The sequence below is a fragment of the Chiloscyllium plagiosum genome, unplaced genomic scaffold (assembly GCF_037043375.1).
Source record: "Chiloscyllium plagiosum isolate Xiang-an unplaced genomic scaffold, Cpla_swu_hap1 HiC_scaffold_25, whole genome shotgun sequence".
NCBI lineage: Eukaryota > Metazoa > Chordata > Chondrichthyes > Orectolobiformes > Hemiscylliidae > Chiloscyllium > Chiloscyllium plagiosum.
In genome coordinates, this window is record NW_028270163.1 from 60,244,138 (window position 1) to 60,271,632 (window position 27,495).

The 27,495-nt window shown below is 42.6% G+C and overlaps 1 protein-coding gene across 7 annotated transcripts; it reads left to right on the forward strand.

Moving 5' to 3' along the window:
* Positions 1–2,741: 2,741 nt before the first annotated feature.
* Positions 2,742–26,660, forward strand: luc7l3 (LUC7-like 3 pre-mRNA splicing factor). 7 transcript variants are annotated; one of them, XR_015761443.1, is made up of 13 exons: positions 2,742–2,888; positions 5,121–5,187; positions 7,870–7,909; positions 7,992–8,139; positions 8,405–8,479; positions 10,248–10,352; positions 10,437–10,598; positions 11,467–11,744; positions 13,114–13,280; positions 22,048–22,247; positions 25,852–25,929; positions 26,058–26,140; positions 26,515–26,660. XR_015761443.1 is itself a non-coding variant. In XM_088000777.1 (11 exons), the coding sequence occupies exons 1-10, from the start codon at positions 2,790–2,792 to the stop codon at positions 22,212–22,214; spliced, it is 1,308 nt and encodes a 435-aa protein (XP_087856903.1). In that variant the 5' UTR covers positions 2,742–2,789; the 3' UTR covers positions 22,215–22,247; positions 25,852–26,660. The 7 variants fall into 7 exon arrangements, 3 of the variants coding, with proteins under 3 accessions (XP_087856903.1, XP_043571123.1, XP_043571125.1); XR_015761442.1 differs by having other exon boundaries at positions 25,852–26,140; XR_006315284.2 differs by having other exon boundaries at positions 26,058–26,660.
* Positions 26,661–27,495: the final 835 nt, after the last annotated feature.

The window sequence follows — 27,495 nt, forward strand, 5'->3', positions numbered from 1 at the left end:
GCTGCCATCCATCACATCCCCTTGCTCCTGTAAATTCCTCATTGCCTCTACCTGCCTCTCCAATCGATCTGATAGGATTCGCAACCAATAGCATTTATTGCAGATATAATCCTCAGTAACCCGTAAACTCTCCCTAAACTCCCACATCATCAGAAGTCACACAACACCAGGTTATAGTCAACAGGTTTATTTGAAATCACAGAAGCTTTTGGAACACAGCCCCTTTGTCCACCCCAGTCCAACACCGGCACTTCCACATCATGGCTACACAAATGGAAGTGTTGCTGGTAAACATTCCCTCCATTCCCTTTAAGAATGGTAATATTAATAGATGAGACCTGCTTCCAGGTTTATGGCTGGGCCCAGGATTTGATTTGGGAATCTGAATCTAACTGAGCTGCAACCAGGTTTGATTCAGAGATTGAGGTGGAAGGGTACATTTTGTTTATATCCATTTGTGGAATGAGGGCATCTCTGGCTAGGCTGGCATTTATTGCTCAGCCCTAATTGCCCAGAGGGCAGTTAAGAGTCATTAACAAAGCTGTGGGTCTGGAGTCACATGTAGGCCAGACCAGGTAAGGATCAGACAAAAAAACTGCAGATGCTGGAATCTGAGATAGACAGGCAGGAAGCTGGAAGAACACAGGAAGCCAGGCAGCATCAAGATGTGGAGACGTCAATGTTTTAGGTGTAATCTTTCTTCGGGACCAAAGGATGCCAGATTTCCTTCCATTAAGGACATTAATGAACTAGATTTAACACAGGAGTAATGAGTGTGCGGGGATAGATTACTGAATAATACGATAAATTACTGTGGATAAAGTGTAAATTACAGAGGACAAGGGTTACATTACTGAGGATAAAGGGTAAATTACAGAGGCTGAGGAGGTAATTACTTAGGTCAAAGGAGTTCTCTTGTCCACTTAACAGCCAGACTGAATGTGAGAAATACATCATTCAGTATAAAAAATCTTGAAGACACGCTTCTATGGAAATGTCTTCCATACATTTAAAGCAAGTCTTTTTTTTAAAGCAAAGTGTAGTTTTGACTCTGCTGCAACACAATAAGAACTTGTTTTTACAGTGTCATTCTATAGGTCTTCACTGCCTATTAAATACTTCTGATTTGTATTCTCAGTTTTGTGAGTAAGCTGGAAAACAAAATGGCCATTTTCAGCACAGCAAAATCCACAACCTACAAATGTTTCCCCTTGTGGAACAAAAGCAGAAATTGCTGGAAAAGCTCAATAAGTCTTGCAAAATCTGTGAAGACAAATCAGAGTTAACATTTTCAGTCCGGTGACTCTTCCTTAGAACAGTCCCCCGACTCTTCCTTAGAGCAGTCCCCCATTGTGGGATAGGACAGCAGGTCAGGCAGCATCCGAGGAGCAGGAGCATCAACGTTTCGGGCAAAAGAATGAGCTCATTCCTGATGAAGGCCTTTTACCCTAAACATCGATTTTTCTGCTCCTTGGATGCTGCCTGACCTGTTGTGCTTTTCCAGCACCACTCTAATTTGACTCTAATCTCCAGCACCCACTTTCGCCCCCTTGTGGGATAGTCCAAGACTAGAGGGAATAATCTTGAGGGACTAGAGGGAGTAAGGGGCCACACATTTTAAGAAAGAGATGAGAAGAATATTTTTCTGTTTTAGGGGAGTGTAATCTGTGGAATTCTTTACTGCAGAGGGCTGTTGTGGTTGGATCATTCAGTATGTTCAATGTGGAAGTAAACATATTTTTAACTAGTAGAGGAATGAATGTTGATGGGGAAAGTAGTTGCGGATTATGGGATCAGCCACAATGTTATTGAATTGCAGGCCAGGCTTGGTGGGCTTAATGGCTTACTACTGCTCCTAAATCTTCTGGTAATAATGGAGGGTAAAGGGGTAAATTGCTGAGGTTAAATCGGTAATTTATTTAGGATAAAAGGGTAAATTATTAAGCAGAGGGGGTAGATTACCCTCAGTAATTACTCCTTTAACCTTAATAAAGTGGTAAATTATGGAGTGTGAGGGGTCAATTCACAAGGTGAGGGATACTTATTGAGGGCAAAGGGGTAATTACAGGGCAGTCATAAATACTAAGGGTAAAGAAAATTATTACTGAGGGGAATTTCTGAGGATAAAGGAGTAATTGGAGGGGAAGGATACTTAAAGGGCAAAGTAAGGAGGTTGGAGGTAATTAGGGACATGGGTTAAGTAGAGGCTATCAGAGCAATTCAGGTAAAGGGTAATTAAGGTAAAGGGTAATGTATTTGAGTATAGAGGAGGTAATTAAAGTGTAAATCAGCAGTTATAGGAAAAAGGGGTAATTAAGAGTGTAGAGACAATCAGGGAATAATTAGATGGCAAAGGGTTAGTTAGAAGGCAATGTACAAATATAGGGGCAATTAGATGGTTAAGGAGGTAACGAGACGGTAAAGGTGTAATCAGAGTGTAAGAGACAATTAGAGGATATTTGGATAGAAAAGGGGAATGAGAGACTAAAGGGGCAATTAGAGGGCGAAATATATAATTTGAGTGTAAAGGGGTAAGTAGAGGGTGAAAGGTATAATGAGGGTAACGAGGTAATATAGGGTATAATCTGAGGGTAAAGGTGTAGAGGTTAAAGGGTATAATTAGAGGGTAAAGGGGTAATTTCTGGTAACCCTGACATGGGGAGTATCCTGACCAAACCAGGTGACCCTGGCGGCGTGGGTCATTTCCGGTGCGTTGCAGTGTGGGAGGGAGCCGCGGTGCAGACTGGGAGCAGGCGGCTGGCGCCATTTTGGGAGCGCGGGGGGGAACGATGTTGTCGAACGCGCAGCTTCTGGATGAGTTGATGGGCCGTGACCGTAACCTGGCCCCGGACGAGAAACGCCAGAATGTCCGGTGGGACGATGAGAGTGTGAGTCCCCGGGGCCCGGTCTGACAGAAACCGAGTGACATCTCACTGGCGCCGGGAGCCTGCGGCCTGGCCTCGGGCCCCGGTTCGTGCAGAAAGGGCTTTGCCGGGAGCTGCCAGCGAGAACCCGGGAAACAAAGCGAGGGTTCCCGCTGGCTGAGGGTGCTGGAACCTCTCCCGGGGAGGCCTGAGGCCTGGGGCCTAGCTGTGTCCCTGTGCCCCGGCCCCGGGTGTGAGTGAGGGCGGGGAGGGAGAGGGTCTCGCTGCGGGTGGGTTTGAATCTGTCACCGCTGTGTGTCCCCCCCCCCCCCTGGACTGACTGAGCAGGAGGTGGAACAGTGTCTGGTGTCTGGAAGTCACCTGCTGCCAATGAGCAGAATCCTAACCAAAAAGTGATCAAGTTGATTCCGGTTGCTCGTTAATTCGTCTCTAAGCCAAGGATCTCAGACTTGTCTTGTTGTACTTAACTAGTTTCATTGGGAATTTGAGGAAAACAAACTTCCTGAGAATGCACACACTCATTCATAAAATTAACCTCTCTGGATTAAAAATAAACTTCAGTTTTTGTTAGGAAAAAAATATCCTGTGGGGAATACTGAAGATTTATGACTTTTTTTTTAATATCAGCTGCTGCTTTTGGTCTCTCTCTTCACCCCCCCCCCCCCCATGTTAATGTCATCAGTGAAAATCCTGGAGATTTTAGTAAAGATCCTGAAAACTAATTTGGGGTTGCAGATTCATTATCTTCTATCCAGTTGAAAAGTGCTTCCTTTGTGGCCTTATCACAGGGCAAGTTGTAGTAGTGCATTGGGGTGGGGAATGGTGTTGTAAACCTTATGCTTTTATAAACCAAACTCACTTTTAAGATTCTTAGTGTTTAAAATTATTATAGTAAATTGCAATCTCAAAATAAAGATGGCAGCAAATTATGAAGACCCACAACAGTGTCAGTGTTATGTAGTTTGTTTTCACTTTTTGTGACAGTTTTGTGTTATAAAATATTTAATGCTGCTATATTCTGTTCTTATGCTGTTGTCTTAATTGTGACCTAGGTTAACTGTTAGTGTGGTCGTGCAAAACCTGTCAATATACTTGTAGATTGTTCTTCCTTCAGTTCTACCCCTATTGACATTTATCTTGATGAGGCAGCAGTTAGGAATTGGGTGTGGCTTAACTGTTTGTTTCAGTAGAATATCCTGTCATAGCATGCTGCTTGCCAACTTAGTGAGTAATTTAAAATGTTCACCATTGATTGTATGCTTTTATGGGTTTTTGTTTTATTTGTTCATGGATTGTATACGTTGCCGGCAAAGCCAGTATTTATTACCCTTCTCCTAACTCACTTTAAAACTCTGGTGAGTAGCTACCTGGATCTGTTACAGTTTGTGCTGAAGGTACACTCTTGATGATAAGGCAGATATTTCAGAATATTAGCCCTGTGACAATTCCGACCAATGGATAATTCCAAATAAGATTGTGAGTGCTTGCCTCTACCTCACACTTAGTTGAGATCACTGATTAAACTATCTGCCTGCTCACTTTGTCTTGATGCTGCCCATGTTCAAATGGGTTGCAAACTGTTTCGAGGGTGAAGAACACAGTTCCTCACTTTTATTTTACCTTGTTTTGAACTTTTGTAGTGCAACAACCCACTTCCAGTTTTTTTTTGTCAAATGTCAATTTATGAATGCCTGACCGCTCTTTAACAAGTGGGACGCTGTCTGTGTTCCTTTCACCAGGGCCACTCTAGTGATTGAAGTAGAAACCCTGGATAATTTGCTTCCGTCTCCGGTGTAAGAGTGCTGAACCTGTCAGTAAGAATCCATCTGTCCTGTCTGCAAAGTCTGGATTTTGATTCTCAATCAGATTTCCTTGTGTACTGTGCAGTGACTCCCACGGCTGAAATTTGGACATGCATTTGTGCACCCCTTTTTTTCTGAAATAAGTGCAATATCTGTCAGGAGTTGTTTGAGAAACTAAAATGTAGTCTGGAGCACTGGTGGTGATTATCCAGGATTACATAGAGTTGATTGTCTTGAAATAATACTTTTGCTTTGTTCTTGGATTCCTTAGTAACACTGAGGCTACTGTGTAATTTCAGCTGTACTGGTTGCTGTAGTGTGGAATGGGACTGAGGTATTGAGTATGTTTGGTTTGGGGTGGAATTGATGCATATTGTGAAAGCGAATCTGTTACTGAAACTAATGACCACTGTTACTATTTTGCCTTTAACAGGTATGTAAATATTTCCTGTGTGGATTCTGTCCAGCTGAGTTATTTACGAACACACGCTCTGACCTGGGTAAGAATGCTTCATATAAAACTGTTTCATGATAATCCAGTTGTTCAATAGTTTAGTTATCACTGAGGACATGATCTGGTGTAACTGGCTAGTCACTCGAGCCTGTTGAGCAGTTAGTGGAGGCTGCCATGGTGACCTACATACACTGATAATTAAAGCAAGGGCAGCTCTCTAGGGTTTCTGCGCAGTGACTAAAACTCCTGACTGGCATGTGTGCCTTTCAAGGTAGAGGAATAGCAGTGATGCCCCTCAGTGGAATTGCCTGCCACAACCTGTTTGAGAGATGGTGAGGAATTGTTGGTGGCTATGGATGTATACTCCAGAGAGTGAAAGGAGCTGATGAATGAACTGTCCCCGGTCAGAATCAGCATCTCCAAAGGAAAGGACAACAGGAAGAAATTAAACAGCATCTGGTTATAATACTTCCCCAAGTCCTGTTCACCGATGACCCTATGCTTATTGATGTACATGAGCAACATCTTAATTTTAAGGTCAGTCGTTTAGAGACAGTGCCTGCGTTCCCATCAGTCCAGGACTGTTCTCGGCCACACCTTTAATCACTGTGATCAGTGTTGGACACACTACTTTGAAATGTTTCTGTCGGGCCCTCGATCTCCTTCGAATAATCTGATTTTTGGATAATTGGTATTTGGATAATCGAGATTCCTCTATATTTGGCTGTATGTTGAGAGGAATGCTCGATGAGACCTGGATGTTGTTGTGCACTATTCACTGAAAGTAGGGGTGCAGGTACAGGAGACAGTGAAGAAGGCCTTAATGGTGAGAGGGTTCCAGTAGAGGAGAAGGATGTCTTAATGCAATTAAACAGGGTATTGATGAGGCCACACCTAGAATATTGTATGCCATTTTGGTCACCTTATCTGAGAAAGGATGTTCTTACAAACGAAGGAGTGCAGCGAAGGTATTAAAACCTGATTCCTGGGATGAAATGACTCATGTATGAGGAAAGATTAATTAAGTTAGGGTTACACTCACTGGAGTTTAGAATAATCCTAGTGAGGATGGATCTCCTAGAAACCTATAAAATTCTAACAGGTCTATTCAGTGTGGGTGCAGGAAGGATGTTGCTGCTGGTGGCGGGAGTTTAGAATGAGGGATCATTGTTATGAGGTAAACCTTTTTTAAGTCTGAATTGAGAAATGTTTCACCAAGCGGTGAGCCTTTTGAATTAGAACATAGAACAGTGCAGCCGAGGAGCAGACCTTTCAGCTCCACGTGTCTGCACCGACCACGATGCCGTTCTAAATTAATCCCTGCATGTGGTCTATCCCCCGTGTTCCCTGCCTTTTCATGTCTGACTGAATGCATGTTAAATATTGCTATTGTATCTGCTTCTCTAGCAGCATTTTACAGCTACCTATTGGCTTCTGTAAAAGTTCACTCCTACAGAATGTGGTTGAGGTCAAAACAGTGTTTTCAAGGAAGTAAGATACAGCTCTTGTGGCTGATGGGAGCAAGGTTATGGAAAGAGGATGGGATTAGGATTTTGAGCTTGATCAGCCATGGTCATATTAAATGGGGCAGGCTTTAGGTGTTGAATGACCTACTCCTTCTATCTTCTATGCTTCTGAGTCTCGTCTTTTAAACATGTATTTATATAGCACCTTTAATGCGACAAAAGATTCTGGGGGCTTTGCAGGACTGAACTCATAATGCTAAGCAATGGAGAGGTAATACAGAGTAACCGCTATCTGAATAAGATTATCCGAAGAAGATCCCAAGGTCCCGATAGAAACATTACATCAAAGAGGTGTTTCCAACACTGATCATGCCTTTTGTTTACAATGATTAAAGACAAACTTGGCGTACTAAAATGCTATGGAGAATAGTCCTGGGCATCGATGGGAGCCCAGGCACCGTCTCCAAATGACAGACTTCCACTCCCACCACCGCCAAGGCAGCAGCAGTCTTACTGTTGGTGTCCAGCGTGGCTGGCCCGGGAGTGGGGGGAGGGAGGGGGCGGGGTGGGTGGGGCTGGGAGCAGGATAGGTGTGGTCGGGATGGGCAGGGCCAGAGGGTGGAGGTGGGGGCGGGTTGAACTGGACGGGTTTGGTGGCAGGTTGGATGGGGGGGTGAGTTGGCGGAGGTTGGAGCGCTGCTTTCACCAGGTGAAGTGACTCCATCTGATGTAGGAGCAGTACTCCAAATGCTTGTGATTTCACTTAAACCTGTTGGGCAATAACCTGGTCTTGTGTGACGTCCGCCCCAGTCCAATGCTGGCACCTCCTCGCCAGAGATAATGTATGGGAGCAAGAGTTCAGATAAGGAATTGGGATGATTCTAGAGATTAGTTTACTTAGGTGGTTGCTTTTGACTGGTGCAGGTTCAGTAGACTTAATGGTCCTTTTGTGTTGTAGACTTAGATGATTGTTTGGATGATTAGATCTCCTTTCTGTCTTTTATTCCAGAGGGTTTTCTCATAGTCAGTTTCCATTTAAACCATCCGTATCTGTTCATAAAACCAAAATTATTTTTGGCCTTTCCCATGGCTTTTTCTACAGGGACTTTCAAGTTTTGAAATATAATCTTTCAGAGGGAATGGCATTTGAGACAGAGCTTCCTTAGGGTGGACTTTCTGATGGTCTTGATTGTGGCATTGTGGTCATTATTTGTGACAGACATACCTTTTGTGATGTTACATTTCAATTTTTGCTCCTTTAGGTCCCTGTGAGAAGATTCATGATGACAATCTGCGGAAATAGTAAGTTTCTAGCTTTATGGCTTCTTGTGTACTGTCCCAACATGTGGAATATCCAAGTTATATCTGCCCTTTGCTCCCGCAGCTATGAGAAGAGCTCCCGTTTTATGAAAGTGGGTTATGAGAAAGACTTCCTGCGTTATCTGCAAAACCTGATGGCTGATGTTGAGCGGCGGATCCGTCGAGGTCATGCTCGGTTGGCACTATCCCAGAACACGACAACTGGAACAGCGGTGAGTGCCAGGGTTGGGCACTGATTCACTAAAAATAGCATCTGGGCTGCTTTCAACACAGTCTGATTCTACAAGCGTATAGTGAAGCCCACTCGAATGTTTATAAAGCAGTTGGTTTCTTGAGAATGAATACTGTGTGGAGGGAATTGTAAAATGAAGGGTGTGGGTGGTTATGGAGATGGGGGGTGTGTACAATGGTATGTGAGATTAACTGCTGTACTAACATTGCTGTTTCTGAATTGCTCATTATGCCTGTTTCCGGCAGACTGGAGGGCCTGTGAGTAAGAATGAAGAGAAGGGTCAGGTTTTAACAGAGAAAATAGAAGAACTCCTGGAACAGGTAAGAGCTGAAAGTATGGCTGCTCTAATAATTCTGGGAAGAGGCTCTGTTTTAGGCTTCCTGAACTTTCTCTCTGACTTGTCGTTAAAATGTCCAGCAGGAAATGGAACTAGCCGTCCCTTTGTTTGTAAAATGTCTGTATTCAGACAGTACCATGGATGCTGGCTGTGTCTGCCTATTGGAGTTACAGGGCCATGTCTTAGATGAGCAAGTGCCTTCCTAGAGTCAGTTGAGTGATTTGAGTACAATCAGTGTGTGAGGTTGGTTTGAGGAATTCCCCATGAAGTTTAGTCAGACTACACTGTGCCTCTGTAACACAGGGCTGGAGGAGGCAAGTCATCGCCAGAAGCATTCACACCGCGTGGTGGCTCATGCGGATATCGAACATTGTAACTGCACACTCCTTTTAGTCAAGTGTTAGAAGATTACAGGGTGACCTGGACAAGTTAGGTGAGTGGTCAGATGCATGGCAGATGCAGTTTAATGTGGATAAATGTATGGTTATCCACTTTGGTGGCAAGAACAGAAAGGCAGATTACTACCTCAATGGAATCAATTTAGGTAAAGGGGCAGTACAGAGAGATCTGAGTGTTCTTGTACACCAGTCAATGAAGGTAAGCATGCAGGTACAGCAGGTAGTGAAGAAGGCTAATAGCATGCTGGCCTTCATAACAAGAGGGATTGAGTATAGAAGCAAAGAGGTTCTTGTGCAGCTGTACAGGGCCCTGGTGAGACCACACCTGGAGTACTGTGTGCAGTTCTGGTCTCCAAATTTGAGGAAAGACATTCTGGCTATTGAGGGAGTGCAGCATAGGTTCATGAGGTCAATTCCTGGAATGGCGGGATTACCTTGCACTGAAAGACTGGAGCAACTGGGCTTGTATACCCTTGAATTTAGAAGACGGAGAGGGGATCTCATTGAGCCATATAAGATTATTAAAGGATTGGATACTCTGGAGGCAGGAAACATGTTTCCGCTGATGGGTGAGTGCCGAACCAGAGGACACAGCTTAAAAATACGGGATAGACCATTTAGGTCAGAGATGAGGAGAAACTTCTTCACCCAGAGAGTGGTGGGTGTGTGGAATGCTCTGTCCTAGAGGGCAATGGAGGCCCAGTCTCTGGATTCATTTAAGAAAGAGTTGGATAGAGCTCTCCAGGATTGTGGAATCAAGGGTTATGGAGATAAGGCAGGAACAGGATACTGATTAAGGATGATCAGCCATGATCATATTGAATGGTGGTGCAGGCTCGAAGGGCAGAATGGCCTACTCCTGCACCTATTGTCTATAGTCTAAGTGGGTATGGATTCAAATGTCAAATTCAGGTTGATATTCTGAATGCAGTAATTTGAGTGTTATGCTGTCAGATGTTGTCTTCCCGATCAAATGTTAAATTGGCCCTCTATTTGTCATCCGCTCTGGTGAATGAGTCATCCCATGGGAATATTTTGATCTATATGCTCTCGGCATCCTGACCTATATTTTGGATTAGTGGTGCTGGAAGAGCACAGCAGTTCAGGCAGCATCCGAGGAGCAGCAAAATCGATGTTTCGGGCAAAAGCCCTTCATCCTGACCTATATTCCTCCCTCTATCAAGGTCCCTGAAAAAAATGATCCAATTCTCTTCTCCTTGTTGTTTGAGGGAGTTTGCTGTCCACTAACTGGTTGCTGTGTTTACATTGCTGCATTTCTCAGGATTTGCCAAAGCATTTCACAGCCAGTGAAGGTGAAAGGCACTCGTAATTTGATCTTGCTTTGTTTTTCAGATTGAGGAGCTGGGCTCTGAGGGGAAGGTGGAAGAGGCCCAGGGTATGATGAAACTTGTCGAACAGCTGAAAGATGAGCGAGAGCAACTGCGATCTGCCAGCTCGGTGAGGCTTATTGGCTTGTCGTCTTTGATTATTTCACGTGATTGATACATATACCTATAGGATATTTTTAAAATAATTCTGCAGACCATCGAGAGCTTTGCGGCCCAGGAGAAGCAGATGGAGGTATGTGAAGTGTGCGGTGCATTCCTCATCGTAGGAGATGCACAGTCCAGGGTGGATGATCACTTAATGGGGAAGCAGCACATGGGCTATGCGAAGATCAAAGCAACCGTGGAGGAGCTAAAGGTTAGTGCACGGCTGGAGTGTTACAACTATCTTACTGAACTGACGGTAGACCTGACCCTGGAGTCACTAGGTTCGGTTCTGGGCACCACACTTTGGTAAGCAGATAATGACCGTGGGGGTTGTGTAGTGCAAACTGACCAGAAAATAATGAGGATTGAAAAATTAAATTGAGAGCAGCTTGCAGAGTCTGCAAATATTTTTCTACATTTGGGAGATTGAGGTGATAAAGTTGTGTGCATGTATATCCTCTGGGTGTGGGTAGGAGATGTCGACTTGCAGGTCATGGTGTTCCTATGTATTTGCTGTCTTTGTCCATCTGGATGGTAAAGATTGTGGATTTGGAAGGTGCTTTTGAAGGAGCCTTGGTGAAATGTTGCAGTGCATGTTGTAGATGATGCACACTGCTGCTATTAAGCATTAGTAGACGGAGTGAATGTTGAAACTGTTAGATGAGGTGCGTGTTAAATTAATACTTGGTCTTGGATAGTGTCAAAGCTACACTCCTCCAGGCAAGTTGCGGGTATTCCACCAAATTCCTGAGTTATGCCATGCAGATAGTGTATAGACTTTGGGGAGGTTGCTGCAGAATTTTCAACCTCCTGTAACAGGCATAGTATTTTTAATCCCTAGTCCTGTTTAGTTTATGGATGTGGATAGTGGTGGTAATGCCATTAAATGTCAAATGGTGATGGTTAGATTCTCTTGTTGGGGATGGTCATTACCTAGCATTTGTGTGGCGTGAATGTTATCCAGGTCTTACTGCGTTTGGGCACGGGCTGCTTCAGTATCTGAGGAGTTGCAAATGATGTTGAACATTCATACAATATGTATGTGCTGGCTGTGTATTTAGTGTTTTATTTCTGTCCAGGAGAAGGTTCGGAAGAAGACTGAAGAACCAGAACGTGATGACAAATTAAAACGCGAGAGGGAAGAACGGGAGCTGGAGCGAGAGCGTGAGCGGGAGGAGAGGGAGAAGAAACGGCGGCGGGAAGAGGAGGAGAAAGAGCGAGAGAGGGAGGCACGGCGTAGGAGGAGCCACTCGCGGAGCCGGCATTCCCATTCTAGCCGGGCGTCTGACAGAAGGCGAAGCAGGTCGCGTGAACGCAAGCGGTCACGCAGTAAGGAACGTGAAAAGAAACGCACCAGGTATGGAATGAGGTGTAGAGGAGACCTGAGAGTTAAAGACGATTAGTGAACAGAAACAGACTCCATCCTGTTATTCGTGGAGCACACTAGTCTCCCTGCGTCTTAGTTCATCTCCCCAGTTAGCAGACTCTTCAGTCCTCCTCGCTTGTGTGTTTACGTAGTGTCTCCATGAATGTTTCGATTATGTTTTCCTCACTTGCTCCATTTCAATTGTCTCTGAACTGAATGGCATATTAGGCTTTTTCAGCGGGAGTTAAGAATTTGCGACGTTGCATTGCCTTTGGAGCCACCTGTATGCTAGATCATACATCAGTGAATCAGAGTTTTTTTTAACTGCAGTTGATTTATAGTCTGAAGTACCGGTCGCTGTGAAGCTACCATTATAATACTGAGATTTTCCTGACTCTGACGGGAAGCTGTCACCTGCCCTGTCACAGCTGTGGTGCAGCAGTTGCCCTGCAGTGTACATATTCTTTCCTCTGCTTGTATTGTACTAGTAAGTGAGACCCCATGACAACCCAGTGCATTTACCTTTCTGGAGTGCCTGTGTCTATGCCTATAATTCAATTGCAGCGTCCAGTCTTCAGTAATAGTCACTTAAGTGGCATACCTGTGTCACTACCATGGACCAGCAAGAACCATGTTTATCTCAAATGTGTTTTACTGCTGTTTCAGCCCAAGCAAGGAAATGAGACTCCCCACAACAGGAAATTAAGTGAAATCCATGCCCAAAATGACTAATCAACAGCCGAAATTCATTTGTCAGTTCCTGGAACCTGAAGCCCATGTCAGCACTTGAATTTCCTCTGGCTGACTTCCTACCCTCAGCTACTTTTCCTCCCTTTTACCACAGCTCTGCCAAGTCCTCACTCTTGGTAGTACTTCAGGAGGAGTTAAGAGTAAGCAGGTGTTAAGTTAGTAAGTATTTTTTGACCAGTTAGTACTATGAAGTAGTTGTTCTACAGTTGTTTTATTGACTGACTTATTAAAGCAAGGTTGATTGCAAGGACATATCAACAATGTAAGGGCATTTCTAGGGATTTCATGAGACGTGGTGGAGTCCTTGCTAAGAACTCTTGAATAGTAAAGGCAAAGTTTCTTGAGGTTATCTCATGCAGCATTTTAAGTTGGGCATACTTACTCGTGCCACATTCCTGTTCATTTTGTTTATTACTTCACATTTAAGTTTTTTTTTAATCTGTTGTATTTCCTGGTGTGGCTGTGTCTAATTTTATTAGATAATTCTCCTGTGAAACGCTGAGATTTTACTGTAATAAAGGTGCTGATACAAGTTTGTTTTTTGTGAGATTTGTTAGGAAAGTGTTGAATTTCTAAGTGTGCATTTCACTTCAATTTGGTTTCACAAAAGGGGTGAGGATCGGCGGAGCAGAGACCGCTCTGAGAGAAGCAGAGACCGATCAGAAAGGAAACACCGATCCCGGAGTCGGGATCGGCGCCGATCACGAAGTCGGGATGTCAGGTCACACAAGCACAGAAGCAGGAGCAGAGAGAAAGAGAGGAGGTCAAAGGACAAAGGTACAAGCATTCAGGCTCTTCAGAACTGTTATATATTGACTTCTTTCACTGATATCTCCCAAGACCTTTCTTAGCATGGAGCCAGTTGATTAAGGTGCTTGTATATCTATAGGACAGGATCTGTGGTTTGCAAACTAAATCTGTTCCAATCATCATTGGGTAAGCTTAGTTACGTGACAGTGAGCTGCGTAACTGTCAAACTCACAACTCCAGCCCTGGATGGAACTCTGAGGGTCAATCTTAGTTACACCCCCCCCCCCCCCCCCCCCCCCCTGCTGGTTTGAATGGATGTAACAACAGTTCCTCTTCTCTCACTCGTGGTCTGTACAACTGTCCTGTGAGCGCAATCGCTTCAAATCCCAATGATTGGCGGATGGAATGTCCTAATGTTGACTACCTCAGCATTGATATAACCATTGTAGAGATGTTTATTAAAATAATAAATCTGAAATACCTATTCTTAAGAGTTAAACCACAAGATCGACAATTTAACCAAAATAGTATTAATGAGTCCAAAACTCAGAATCTTCAGAAATTAAACATTAATTAACAGGTGAATTGTGATTGATTGTAAACTATAAATTACACAGAGTTGGCTTGACAGTTCACTCAGCATTTATATCATCAATTTCAATCACACATTCTTCCAAACGTTGTCTTCCTTGTGAATTTCACTCTTCCCTTTCTAGAATTTAATCTAATTCCCAGCTGATAGCAACAGCCACACCACATTTCCCAGGTGCACTCTTCTGTAAGGGCATATTCTGTGTTCTTTCAACCAGGTGTGTCCCCAGAAATTTTGATTTCCAATCTTTTAGCTTCCTTATAAAAGGAAGAACGTAGAACAGTGCAGCTGAGGAACAGGCCCTTCAGCCCAATGTGTCTGCACCGACCACAATACTGTTCTAAATTAATCCCATCTGCCTGTATGTGGTCTATCCCCCGTATTCCCTGCCTTTTCATGTGTCTGACTAAATGCCTGTTAAACATTGCTATTCTATCTGCTTCCGCTACCTTGTCTAGCAGCGTTTTACAGGTACCTATTGCCCTCTGTAAAAACAAACTTTCCTCGTATCTCCTCTGAACATGTCCCCTCTCCATCTTTAAATCTGTGCTCCCTTGTATTTGACATTTTCATCCTGGGGGAAAAGACTGACTATCCATTCCTTTCATTTTATCTTCTTCTATTGGATCGCCCCTCAGCCTTCGATGCTTTAGCAAAAACAATCAAGGTTATCCAACTCTCCTTATAGCTAATACACTACAAACCTGACACCTTCTTGGTAAACCTCTTCCAAAGCCTTCATATCATTCCTATAGTGTGGCAACCAGAACTGCACCTAATACTCCAAATGTGACCTGACTGACTTATACAGCTGCAACGAGATTTACCAACTTGTATACTCAGTGCTTGACCGATGAAGTCTAACATTCCGTATGCTGTCTTTACCACCTTATCCACTTGTGTAGCTACTGTCAGCGCTATGGACTTGCATCCTAAATCCTTTTGTGTATTAGTGTCCCTAAGGATCTTGCCATATACTGTGTACTTTTCTCTTGCATTTGACCTTCCAAAACACACCACATTTCATGTAGAGAGCAGTACGTGTATGAATGAGCTGCCAGAGGAAGTGGGGGAGGTGGTACAATTACAGCATATATCTGGTCAGCTTGGATGAGTTGGACTGAAGGGTCTGTTTCCATACTGTACATCTGACTCTATGACATCACACTTGTTTAGGTTAAACTCTCGAGTGGATTTCCTTTCTCTGTTTAACTTTTTAATTAAGGTCTGTCTCAAGACAAATTTTGAAACCATAAATTCCATCCTAGAATATTGTGAAAATAATTTAATTGTTTGAGGGATGCAGCATTGCAGGCAAGTTGACTGTTACCACATCTCTAAATGGCCTGGCAAGGGTAGTAATGAACAGTTGTCTTGGATAGCTGCTGTCCATAATGTGTAGGTATATCCAGGGTCCTGTTCCAGGATTTTGACCAAATAACAATATAACTTCAAGTCTGGGTGAAGGTGGTTCTGTTCCCATGCATGTGCTGCCTTTGTCCTTCTGGAGAGTAAAGATTGTGTGTTTGGAAGGTGCTGTAAAAGGAACTTTGAGTTGTTACAGTGCATCTCGTGGGTGGTACGTGCCGTTGCCATTGTGGTGGAGAAGGAAGTGAATGTTTAGGGTGGTGGATAGGGCATCAATCAATTGGACTGCTTTGTCCTGGGTGGTGGTGTTTCTTTTTTCTGAGCAGTACTCATCCAGGCAAATGGAGAATGTTCCATCACGCTCCTGACATGAAAGTGATTGATTTTATATTCAGTTTGAGGGAGTAAAGATTGTTTTTAAACTTAAATGAATTATGAAGGCACGAAAACAGAGCTGAATTGAACTGGAAAGTTAGGTTAAGGGGTCAATAAAGATGCAGTGGCAAATATCAAAAAGGATGTTGCAGAATACACAAAATTAATATGATGAGAGGACACATAATCTGTGGTCAACTAAAGTTTCAAAACAGTGTCAAACAGCATGGCGATCATGCATCAGGTGCACAAGGCACTGCTGAGACCAGATCTGGAGAACATCCCAATGAAGAAGGGAGGATGAAGCAACCCCGTGGCTGACCAGGGAAGTCAGGGCCAGCATAAAAACAAAAAAAGAAAGCAAACAATGTGTTGAAGATTAATGGGCAGCTGGAGGATTGGGAAGCATTTAAAAACCAGAGGACAGGATGTGGGTGGGAGGGATAAATTTGAGTAAGCGAGCTTGTAATATTAAAAGAAAATTGCAAGAGTATTTTTAGATATCTAAAAGATAAGAGACAAGAATAGACATTGACTGTTGGAAAATGTGACCAGAGAAGTAGTAATAGGAACTGAGATGTGATGGAGGATATGAATCGGTACTTTGCTGATGTCTTCCACTGTGAAAACTGATGCAATGTACAAAATTTTTGTGTATTGGCAATTGCTAAGGAGAACGTACTAGGGAAGCTGAAAGTCTGAAGGTGGATAGGTGGACTGCACCCTAGAGTTTTGAAGGAGATGGCTGAGGAGATTGTAAAAACATTGGTGATCTTGCAGGAAATGCTGGATTAGGAAGTGACCCAGAAGAGTGGAAAATGGCTGAAGTAGCATCCCTGTTTAAGAAGGGAAGGAGGCAGGGACCTATAGTTTGGTTAACCTGACTGTGGTCCATAGAACTATAGAAATGATACAGCAGAGAGGGAGGATATTCAGCCCATTTTGTTCATGTTGTCCCAAAGACAGCACGGTGCCGTTTCTAATCCCATCTTTCCTATGGAACATCACTTGAACCAGGTTCCTAGGGCAGCTACTGAAAATAATTTGGCATATTACCCTGTATCCGATGGGCTTTTACTTTTTTGACTGGCAAACTTCACTCATTCATTTAATGAATCAAACTGCATTCATTCATTCATTCATTGAATCAGACTTCATTCATTAATTCAGGGAATCAAATTTCACTCTTTCATTCAATGATGCAAACTTCATGCTTTCATTCAGTGAATCAAACTGCATTCATTAATTCAGTGAGTTAAACTTCACTTGTTCATTCCATGCTGCAAACCTCATTCATTCAATGAATCAACCATCATTCTTTCAGTCAATGAATCGGGCACAATTTATTCGGTGAATCAAACTTGACTGACTCATTCAAGGAAGCAAACCTCAGCCCGTTCGTTCAAGGAAGCAAACCTCATTTTTTTTAAATTAATGAATCTGACATGCCTCATTCATTCGCTGAATTCATTAATTCAGACCGGTGGGATCTTGTCAACTGCTTCACTAAAATCCATGTGGACAATATCCACTGCACTACCATCTTTGATTCTCCTTGTCACTTTCTCAAAAAATTCAGTCAAATGCATAAGGCATGACCTTTCTTAACCAAGCCGTGCTGACAATCCCCAACTAGTCCATGCCTTTCTAAGTGACAGTTTGTCCATTTTCTCAGGATTGATTCTAACAATATACCCATCACCAAAGTAAGACTAACTGGTCTATTATGTTTGACATTTCCTTTGGACTTTGTTTAACCAACAGAACTGCATTTGTATTCCTCCAGTCCTTTAGCACTCACCAGTGTCTAGTGAAGATTGGAAAATAATCCTGAAAGCAGCTGCTATTCCCTTCCTGACAACCTTCAACATCCTGGGGAGTAATCCATCCCAACCTGGTGACTTAGCTACTTTCAAGAATTCCAACTCCTCTAACACTTATTCTAATCATTTTATCAAATATTTCACACTCCTGGATTATTATATTCTCATCGCCCCTTTGTGAATACAGAGACAAAAAATTCATGTAAAATTCTTCCCATATCCTTTGCGTGTTCACCCTTAATCTCTAATAGGTCCCACTTTTTTCTTAACTATCCTGTTGCTCTTTATATTCTGGTAAAACATCTTTGGGTTTTCCTTTACCTTGCTAATATTTTTTGTGCCCTCTTTGATTTCCTTATTTCTTTTTTAACGTTTTATCTCTGTACTTTCTGTACTCCTTTAGGCTATCTGCAGTGTTGAGTTTTTTTTGTAACTATTGTAAGGTTTCTTTTTCTGTTGAATCTTCAATTTACTAGACAACTATGGGGGTCTAGATTTAGCAGCACTATTCTTATTTTTGTGTTCCAAGAATCGTACTTTAAGTGCTTCCCACTGGTTTATCCTTTAGCAGTCCTGTGCAGTCCACCTCAGCCAAATCACTTTAGTTTTCTAACATTTGCCTTTCCCTAAAACTCTTACTCCTGATTTCTTTCTGTCCTTTTCCATAATGAATCTATCTGAATTGTGGTCACTATCCCTGATATGATTAGATTAGATTACAGTGTTGAAACAGGCCCTTCGGCCCAACAAGTGCCCATTGTCACGTTACCCACTTGCCCAGTTTCATTTCCCAAAACTAAATCCATCATTGCATTTCCTCTGGTTGAGTTTGTCACATATTGTCCAGGAAAAATTTCCTAAACATGGTACATGAATGTTTCACCCAGTGGTCCTACAAAGTATTTTCTACACTTGTCCTTTTGTCTCCCCCTCTCTTTTGGTGGGTGTGTGACTGCTCCTTTTTTTAATTTCATAAGCTTAACCCATAAAGCCTTGGTTGTTAGCCTGCTTAGCATGTCATCCTTTCTCACAACTGTAATTGATTCTTTAACCAATACTGCTTTCCCCCCATTTTTTTTTTTGTCTGTCACACTATTCTGAAAACTCTCTATCCTGGGATATTGAACTGCCTTTCCTTTAGCCAGGTTTCTGTTATGGCAATGACCTTGTGCTGCCATGTCTGTCTGTGCCCGTAGTTCATCTGCCTTGTGTGTAATACTCCTCACATTGAAATACAAGCAGCTCAAACCCTATGTCACTATCCTTTGCTGGACTTGCTTTTGTCTTTAGTTAGTGATGTTGTCAGTGTCTCAATGTTCTACCTCCTCTTTCCTGATCTGAATCAGACCCAACAGAATCGACACTTTCATTCCCATCCCCCTGCCATACTTATTTAAAACCTCACCAACAGGGCTAACAAAAGCCGCAATGAGGATATTTGTCCCTCGTCTGCCCAGGTCCAGCCAATCAGGCTTGTACAGGTCCCACCTTCCCCCAGAAACAGTCCCAGTGCCTCAAGAATCTAAATCCCTCCCTGGTGCACTATTTTATCAGCCATGCATTCATTTGATCTGTCCTCTGACCCCTGCTGTCGCTAACGTGGCACTGGGGTTAGTCATGATTACTGCATTTGAGATCCTGCATTTTAATTTATTTCTGAACTTCCTAACAGTGGTTGATACAATTTGACAGTCCGTTGTGGAGTACTTGGAAATGAATGGTAAAATATGGCTGAGTCAGCATGGCTTCATCATTGGGAGGTCATGCCTGACAAATCATAGAATTCTTTGATCTGGGGAACAAGCAGGTTAGACAAAGGAGAGCCAGTGGACATGATCTATTTGGATTTCCAGCAGGTCTTTGACATGGTGCTGCACAGGAGGCTGCGGAATAAAGTAAGAGCTTGTGGTGTCGGGTAAGGTACTGGCATGGAGAGAGGATTGGCTGACTGGCAGATGGCAGAGAGTGGGGATTAAGGGGTCGTTTAAGGATGGCAGCCAATGACTAGTGGAGTTCCACAGGGTTTGGTATTGGGACCACTACTATTCACGTTAGACGTTAATAATCTGAACAGAGGGCATTGTTGTGAAGTTTACAGATGACACAGGTAGTGTTGAGGAAGCGGGGAGGCTGCAGAAGGCCTTGGTCAGGCTGGGAGAGGGGCAAAGAAGTAGCAGATGGAATACAATTGGGAGAGTGAGAGATTATGCACTTTTGAAGGAAGAACAGAGGCATAGACTCTTTTCTAAACTGGGAAAGGCTTCAGAAATCTGAATCACAAAGGGACTTGGGAAATCCTAGTCCAAGGCTCCCTTCAGGTTAATGTACAGGTTCAGTTGGCAGTTAGGAAGACAAATGCAATGTTAGCATTCATTTCAAGTGGGCTAGAATATGAGTAAAGATGTACTGCCGAGGCTGTGCAAGGCTTTGGTCAGACCACGTTTGGAATATGGTGAGCAGTTTTAGGCCCTGCATTTCAGGAAGGATGTGCTGGCATATGTGGAGGTCCAGAGGAGGTTTACAAGAATGATCCCAGGGATGAAAGGCTTGTCAAATGAGGAGCGGTTGAAGACTCTGGGTCTGTAGAAGTTGAGAAGGATGAGAGAGAATCTGATTGTAACTTACAGAATATTGAGGGGCCTGGATAGAGTAGGCATCAAGATGATGCTTCCCATAGAAGGAGAGACTGGGAACAGAGGTCACTGCCTCAGTGAAAGGACAATTCTTTTGAGCATGTGAATCTGTGGACCTAATTGCTGCAGAGGGCTGTGGAGGCCAAATCATTGAATGTATTTAAGACAGTGAGGTAGGTACTTGTTCTTGCTAAAGGGGATGAAGGGTTACAGGAGAAGGCGGGGGAAAAAGGTTGAGAAATATATCTGCCATGATCAAATGGCTGAGCACACTCGCTGGTCCAAACAGCCTAATTCTACATCTGTTTTATGGTCTACTGTTTTGCAGAAGTGGCCAACTTAACGAAGGAGGGATGGAATCTATTTGAAGCAATTTAGACAAGGTTTGAGTCTCGATGTCTGGAATGGGCAGATTGTCTTAAGCGATAAAAGTTGTACAGGCTCAGTTTGGATCTTCAGGAACTTGGAGGAATAAGAAGTGATAAAATTGAAATAAATAGTGTCATGAAAGAGGAGTGTTTTGACAGGGTGAATCTTGAAAGGATATTTCCGCTTAAGGAGAATTGAGAATTAGGGTCACTGCTTAAGTGAGTTGCCCATTTAAAACATTTTTTCCTCTGTCAGGAGTCTTTGGAGAGGTTCAGGGAAGGGTTTACAGAGCATTGAGTAGATGAGAGGGAGAAGTAATAATTGTACAGAGAAGGCTTAAAGGGCCGAGTGACCTTCATCTGCTCCTGACTGAAGTATGTCAGCATTAACAGCAAGAATGCTACAGAATTCCCAGCCAGTGACTTGCTGCTGCTGTTGTTGCTGCTCCAGTATTTACATAGCTACTACAATGTTAATGGTTTGGTGACTGGGGGGGGGTGGGTTCCTTGCTAATTAATATTGCACAATGCACATTGGCAAGAAGGTAAAGGAAAGCTTTGAAAATACAGGGGAACCTCAATTATCCGAACATGATGGCCAGGTACTACTAAGTTCGGATATTCGATTATTCGGTTAATCGATTTAAATGCCTTTCCTCTAGGACTCTGAATCTGCTCCCTATTGAGGAGACTGCAGCAGGGTACAGCCCGCGGGTCCCCCAATCCCATCCAATACCGCCCCCCCACCCCTCTGTAGAACTCCAGGGAAAATGTGGGGCGAGAGAGCGGGCAGAAGGTCAGTCATTTGGAGATGGTGCCTGTTTAATCACTGTAATGAAAGACACGATCACTGTTGGAAACACGTCTTTGATGTAATGTTTCTATCAGGACCTGGAGATCTCCTTTGGATAATCCGATTTTCGGATAATTGGTATTCGGATGATCAAGGTTCTTCTGTACTCCAAAGTTGAATCAGTCCATTAGATGTTGTGGCGTCTTTATTGGGTTACAGTCCTGTCTGGAGTGTAAAAGTATAAACATTAATCTCAGGAAAAAGCATTACCAGTTGATCCATTGTGCAGTCACCACCCAATCAACTCCAGTCCTTTGTTCTCTTCCAGTTGTGTTTTGAAAGTTACTGTTGAATGTATTTGCACTAGCTGTACCAGCTGACATGTTGCAGCAACAACTGCTTGTTTTAAATTGTTACTTAATGTGGAAACAGGCCCTTCGGCCCAACAAGTCCACACCGACCCGACGAAGCGTAACCCACCCATTCCCGTACATTTACCCCTTTACCTAACACTATGGGCAATTTAGCATGGCCAATTCACCTGACGTGCACATCTTTGGACTGGGAGGAAACCGGAGCATCCGGAGGAAACCCACACAGACACCGGGAGAATGTGCAAACTCCACACAGTCAGTCGTCTGAGTCGGGAATTGAACCCAGGTCTCTGGCGCTGTGAGGCAGCAGTGCTAGCCACCGTGCCACCCCATTTTTTTTCCCTCCCCCAAATTTATCCTCAAATTTAAAGCCTTTGATAAATGAACCAATCCTGCTGCCACCTCCATTCAGCCATTACCTGAAAATGATGCCATTGTCTCCAGTAAGTTTCTATTGTTATGTTTCAGAAAGGAGAGACTCTGATGAAATGAGGAAAAGCAGTCGGAAACCCAGTCAGACAGACCGAGAGTGTGTAGAGGTTCGGCCAGACGCCATGGAAGTGGACGCCACTAAAAGCGAGGTCAATGGGAGAGATGAAGACCTAAAATCTGAAGGTGACACTCAGTCCAATTAAAACTGATCTGATTTGACCTCAGATCAGACCAAGGTAAGTGTCTCTTTTGCATTCCTCGGTTAGGGTTTGCCCTTTGTTTTTTATGGTTCGCTTTAGCAGTGCAGTGTAAGTATTGCAACAGAAGACGGAGAGACTCTAACCAACAAACGCACGGGAAGGTATACTATGTAAAACGTCGAGCGAAGACAACAGACTAGTCTTGACAGATTAAGAGGCAAAATGTGCATCTGGGAGACACTAGGTACTTTACTTTACCTCTGCATATTCTATGTAATGTTCTGAAACCTGGTCCTCGTTTCTGTTCCTTTATGGATCTGGTGAATGGCAATGAATGAATTTGATTTAATAATAATGTTAAGAAAACTGTAAAGTTTTGGGAAATTGGATTGTGTGGGTTGGTTGGTTGCTGTGAATTGTTATCACTTGAATAAGTTTAGAATTCATTAAGTAGGTGGAGAATGGTTTTTCCTGTTTCTGTAACTGCATCTAAGGCATCTATTTGAAGAAAATTTTTTTTTTAGTTTTAACAAAATCTGTTAATGTCACGGATGTTGTAGATTTTTTGTTTTTTTTTGTTTTTTTTTAAAAACTGCCTTGCACTCTAATGGAGTCTTTCTGTAACTCGAGCCAGTAGCTTGGATTGATGGAAGTGTAGGGTTTATGACTAAGTGAACCTGAGAACCATATCTCACACTGCGCTGATCTTGTGAGCCGCCCATGAAAGCAAATTAAAAATCAAGGAATCAGTGAATGAATTGCAGGTACTCATGCCAGGTACACTCCTTTCTCTACACACCTGTGTTTGAATGCTTTTGCCTGTTTTTAAAAATAAATCTTTAATTTTTTTTAAGCTTGCTATTTCATAATGTATTTGCTGATCATGTTTAACACAGGATTTAAATATTCGTTTCCTGTCACCATAATTTTTTTTGACAATTGTGGAATTGTTTCTGTGCAGATTTGTTACAGAACTCTCTTCAAACTACAGGGGATGGAAGGGAATTTTCAAGAATTTAACTTTACTTTTCACATAAATTTAAAACAAACAAAGCTGTAGCAGCCTCCTGTTTGCGTGCAGTACATTACAGGTCCTAGCACAGAGGTACGACTTGCGAGTTCTTTGCCCTCCGTCCCCCTTCCTTGCCCTCCCATCCCATGTCAAGTGAGCTCTTAGTCCGATGGTATCCTGCCATGGCAGATGAAGTTGTTTTTGTTAATATTAAATACAGAAAGACATTTGAATGGCAGTGACTTTGGTTACAACGTGGGCAAAGGAATTGTCAATATTAATTCTTTGCTTGTGATCAGCTTCCTGGCTGATCAGCTGTTGGCCCAACTAAACTCTGGATCTGTGGGAGGGTTCTAAAGAAGCTCTGTGAAAGTGTGAATAATGATATTCAGCAGAGGTTTCTAGCACATAGGCACATTGACAAGTCAGTACTGCCGGGTCAGTCTGGTTACTATTGGACGTGGTCTCTCTGCCAGTTTGATTAGGTCAAGGTACTGGAGCCTGTTTGACTCCAATGTTCTCTATTACCCGCCCTCCTATCTCCCACAACACATTCCAGCTATTAAATGAAGCCAGTGCTTGCCTCAGTCTTACAGCTGAATACCCTCCATTAATAAATATTTCCAAGTGCCTATTTGATACTGGCTCCCTTAACCTTTATCCTTTGCTTATCTGAATTGTACCAGGTTGAATTTCTGTCACACTAAGTATATTTCTCAGTTACACATTTCCCATTTGAAATAACCTTTTTTTGGAAACTGATGAGCCCCAACCTTTGAATTCCATCTCATTCTGGGGCTGTACCTTTTTCTGTGTAGGAACAGTAGGCCTGAGGAAGGGATGTGTGCAAAAAGTGCTTAAGGTGATAGGACAGATTAAGATCATGGTGAAAAAGGCATGCACAAGTCTGGGCTATTAAATAAAGGCATAAAGTAGAAAATGGAGAATGGTGAATATTTTTATAAAACATTTAGTACACCCTCGACTGGAGTATATGTCCACATCTGGACACTGCACTTTAGGAAGGATACAGAGACTCTAAAAGAGGTGCAGGAAAGATTTATAAGAATGTTTCCAGGCTTAAGGAAAATCAGTTATGTGGATAAATTAGAGAAACTGCACTTCTTTAGGGAAGACCAATCTCGGATTTGATAGGTGCTGAAAATCATCTACTGGACAGGAGATTAAGAAATACACTTGCTGGGGTTGGGGGGCTGGGGGTATTCTTAAACTAGAAAGATCACTCTTACAGAGAGCTGATATTGTCTCCACTGACCCCTGGTGCCAATGGTGTCCTTCCATGGAAATTGAAAATGTTGTTAATTATTAGATGCATAATGACATTTTGAAAATTTTATGCATGTGGCATTGCTATACCCTTTTCCTCTTACCTCAAATCCCACATCAATGATCAGCTTTCAGAGGGGCACAGGAGAAAAACGAAAGCATTGACACTAATGTTCACCTGTAATGGCTAGCATGATACATAATTGAAGCAGTATCTCTGGTCTGTTTCTGGGCTACGTGCAGCCCCATTAAATATAGGCAGTTAGCAAAAATGTCACTGAGCTAAGTCATGAATTATTTCTCTGCCACCTCTCATGAGTCTGCTTTGACTCACTTACTCTACACCATTTTTTCACCATCCCAGGACGTTCTACCTTCAAAGCACTAGGAATGCAATTTGTTTATTCTCCTGTGCTGTTGTATTAAAAACCAGGCCTCACTAATTCCCCCTTACCCCCTCACACGTTACTGTACATCGCTTCGTTATTGACAAACTAGGAATTTTATTGAGGTATGTTGGGATGTTTGTGCTTGTGTAAGGGCTATATGAATCATAATTGTGATTGCACCTACTGATCCATTTATAACAGAGTTAATGATAAGGAATTTGAAGAAACAGCCTTTAATTTTATCTGTGGGCTCACTAACTCCAGATTCCCTGAGAACATTGTTGACAGCGCTCTTTAATATATTTAATATTGGAGGGATGGGAGAAACATTTTTGCAATAATGAGTTAACAAATATGGTTTCAATTGTTTCGGTGAAGGAAGGGATTTGTGGCTCCCAATGATTTCAGCGGGGAACGAAGGGTATGAATCACTCTCTAAACTGGAGTGAACTGGTGGGACTTGGGGACAGGAGAGTCCAATATAGAAATGGAATCCAGGGAGCTGGGCAGATGGGAGAGTGCATGCTGTATTTGAATGCTGGCTTGATGGACCAAATGGCTGTTTCTCTGCACTTTTCTTAAATCCCATATTGCCTTCACATATCCACATGGATAATGTTTAAAATTTGTAAACAAGTGAAGCATTCTGTAAAGTGAACATTATGCTGAGGTTACTGTAGAAGTTACAATTAAACATTAACTGGTTTGTTTAAGGCAGCAGCACACATCAAGGAGAGCTTTCCAGTAAAGAATTAATATTGACCAACCACAAGGTAAAATGTTTTTCACATGTACAGTCACTGCCCTTGACCCTTTTTATGTTGTGTGATAAATTGGTTGACAAACTCTGTATGCTGTCTGTCATTACAGATGGGAGATTACAGTAAATCACTACTTAAGGATACAGTAGAGGTGGGCTGTTTACACTCTGAGAAAGGGTTTCCTTTTCTAGGTTAGAGCTGTAGCCAGTCGTTAGCAGAAACCCCAGAAGACAAGTGCTCTGTGTAGGGCAGTAGGAAGTCTCCAAGAGGTACTTTCCTTTTGCCTTTTTTTTTTAAAAAACAGAAAATAAATGGTTGTGTATAATGGTGAGCACGTTTTATGCATTTGTTTTACAGTGATTCTAATTGCATGTTGTCAAATGTTTAATTTCTACAGGCGTGGCCATTTTTGAAGATGTCAAGGAATCCCCGTTGAAGATTCGACTGCTCGACCTGAAGTCTCTGCCCAGTTAAAACAAGGTGAAAGAAAGCTGTAGTGGTGTAGGGAGAGGGAAAGAGTGAGAGAAATTGTAATTTAAGCAAAAAAATTCATTTCAGAACTTTTATGTACAATTAGCTGCCCAAAGAAGTTCCCATTTCTTGTGCTTGCAATACTCTTTTTCACTAACAGTGAACTCGAGTCCTGTTTTTTCCACAAGTGTCAGACTAAAGTGAGCAGCACCCAAACCATGTGACCTGCAAATGTGTACCCGGTTTCCTTGACGTTTACATTTCTTGGCAAACTGCTATCTGTAAATACACAGGCCACAAAGTTGTATAGAGCTGTTTTGATTAAGAGGCTGATTTTTACCATGCTCCTGTCGCCACTATCCTTTTTTTTTTGTTTTTTGTAGTATTAGGCTGCCTGCCTCTTTCTCAGTTTCCCATCCAGCTGTGAGGACGAGTGTTTTTCCCTGCCCTGCTGTTCCTGTATTTTGAAAATGGTTGCTGTAATTTGCAAATTTTAGTGTTGAGTATGAATAAATTTTTTTTCAGTAAATCTTCTATTGTGCCTTGTGTTTTAACTTTTTAGTTTTGTAGCTCACGTTTTTCAGGTGGAGCATGTCAACTTGGTCTTGTGTTACCAGTCACAGCCTTTGGGGTGCAGCACCCTTCTGCATTCTCTACAGTGTCATCTTGTTAGTTGCAGTCTGGTTGGCAAATACTGCATTGGGTCTGAAAGTTAAGTCCCATGTGGAGACTTGAGCTGAGAATGCAGCCTAACACTGCAATACTGGGGAATGCTGATATATATTTCATTTCTATTTTAGTTGAGTCATTTCAACCGAGATTCTTTTTGCATCCTGTAGATGTATAAGAACCAAAGGCAGTATTTTAAAAGAATATTGTTCCTGGGGTTCTGCCCAATGTTTTGGGGTGGGGAAACCCATTTAGTTTACTGTCCTATAGGGAAGGAACTCTGCCATTCTTACCTGGTCTGGGTAAGAATCGTATTCCTGTTAGGAGTTCATTTTATACATTTACAAAGAATCAAACTCCTGCACTTAAATGCTTAACGTATAAATACATCAAGTACAAAAATAGAAAGAGTGCTGTTCGGTGATTTTACAAAAAAAGGCAATCATTATCTCCTGAGTGGGAATGGATTTCCTTTGGCATTAACCTTAGAACCAGTTGATCTGAAGCTTTAAGTCACAGTGTGGTGCCCAGGATTTCTACCATCTTTGCTGCATGGGTTTGTAATGGTTTAGCTTAGGCCAGTCTAGCATCCTTCTGGTGGCTTCAGTGTTTCGGCAATGTCGTTGACCCTGAACTGTCCCCTGAAATGGTCTTGGTTCAACTTTAGTTCAAGGGCAATTATGGATGTACAGCAA

Excerpts from the sequence above, each read along its gene's own strand:
- luc7l3 (XM_088000777.1), top strand. The coding sequence starts at position 2,790 with ATGTTGTCGAACGCGCAGCTTCTGGATGAGTTGATGGGCCGTGACCGT. Across the intron at positions 2,889-5,120 it reads TCCGGTGGGACGATGAGAGT|GTATGTAAATATTTCCTGTG; the intron begins GTGAGTCCCCGG and ends TGCCTTTAACAG. Across the intron at positions 10,353-10,436 it reads AACTGCGATCTGCCAGCTCG|ACCATCGAGAGCTTTGCGGC; the intron begins GTGAGGCTTATT and ends ATAATTCTGCAG.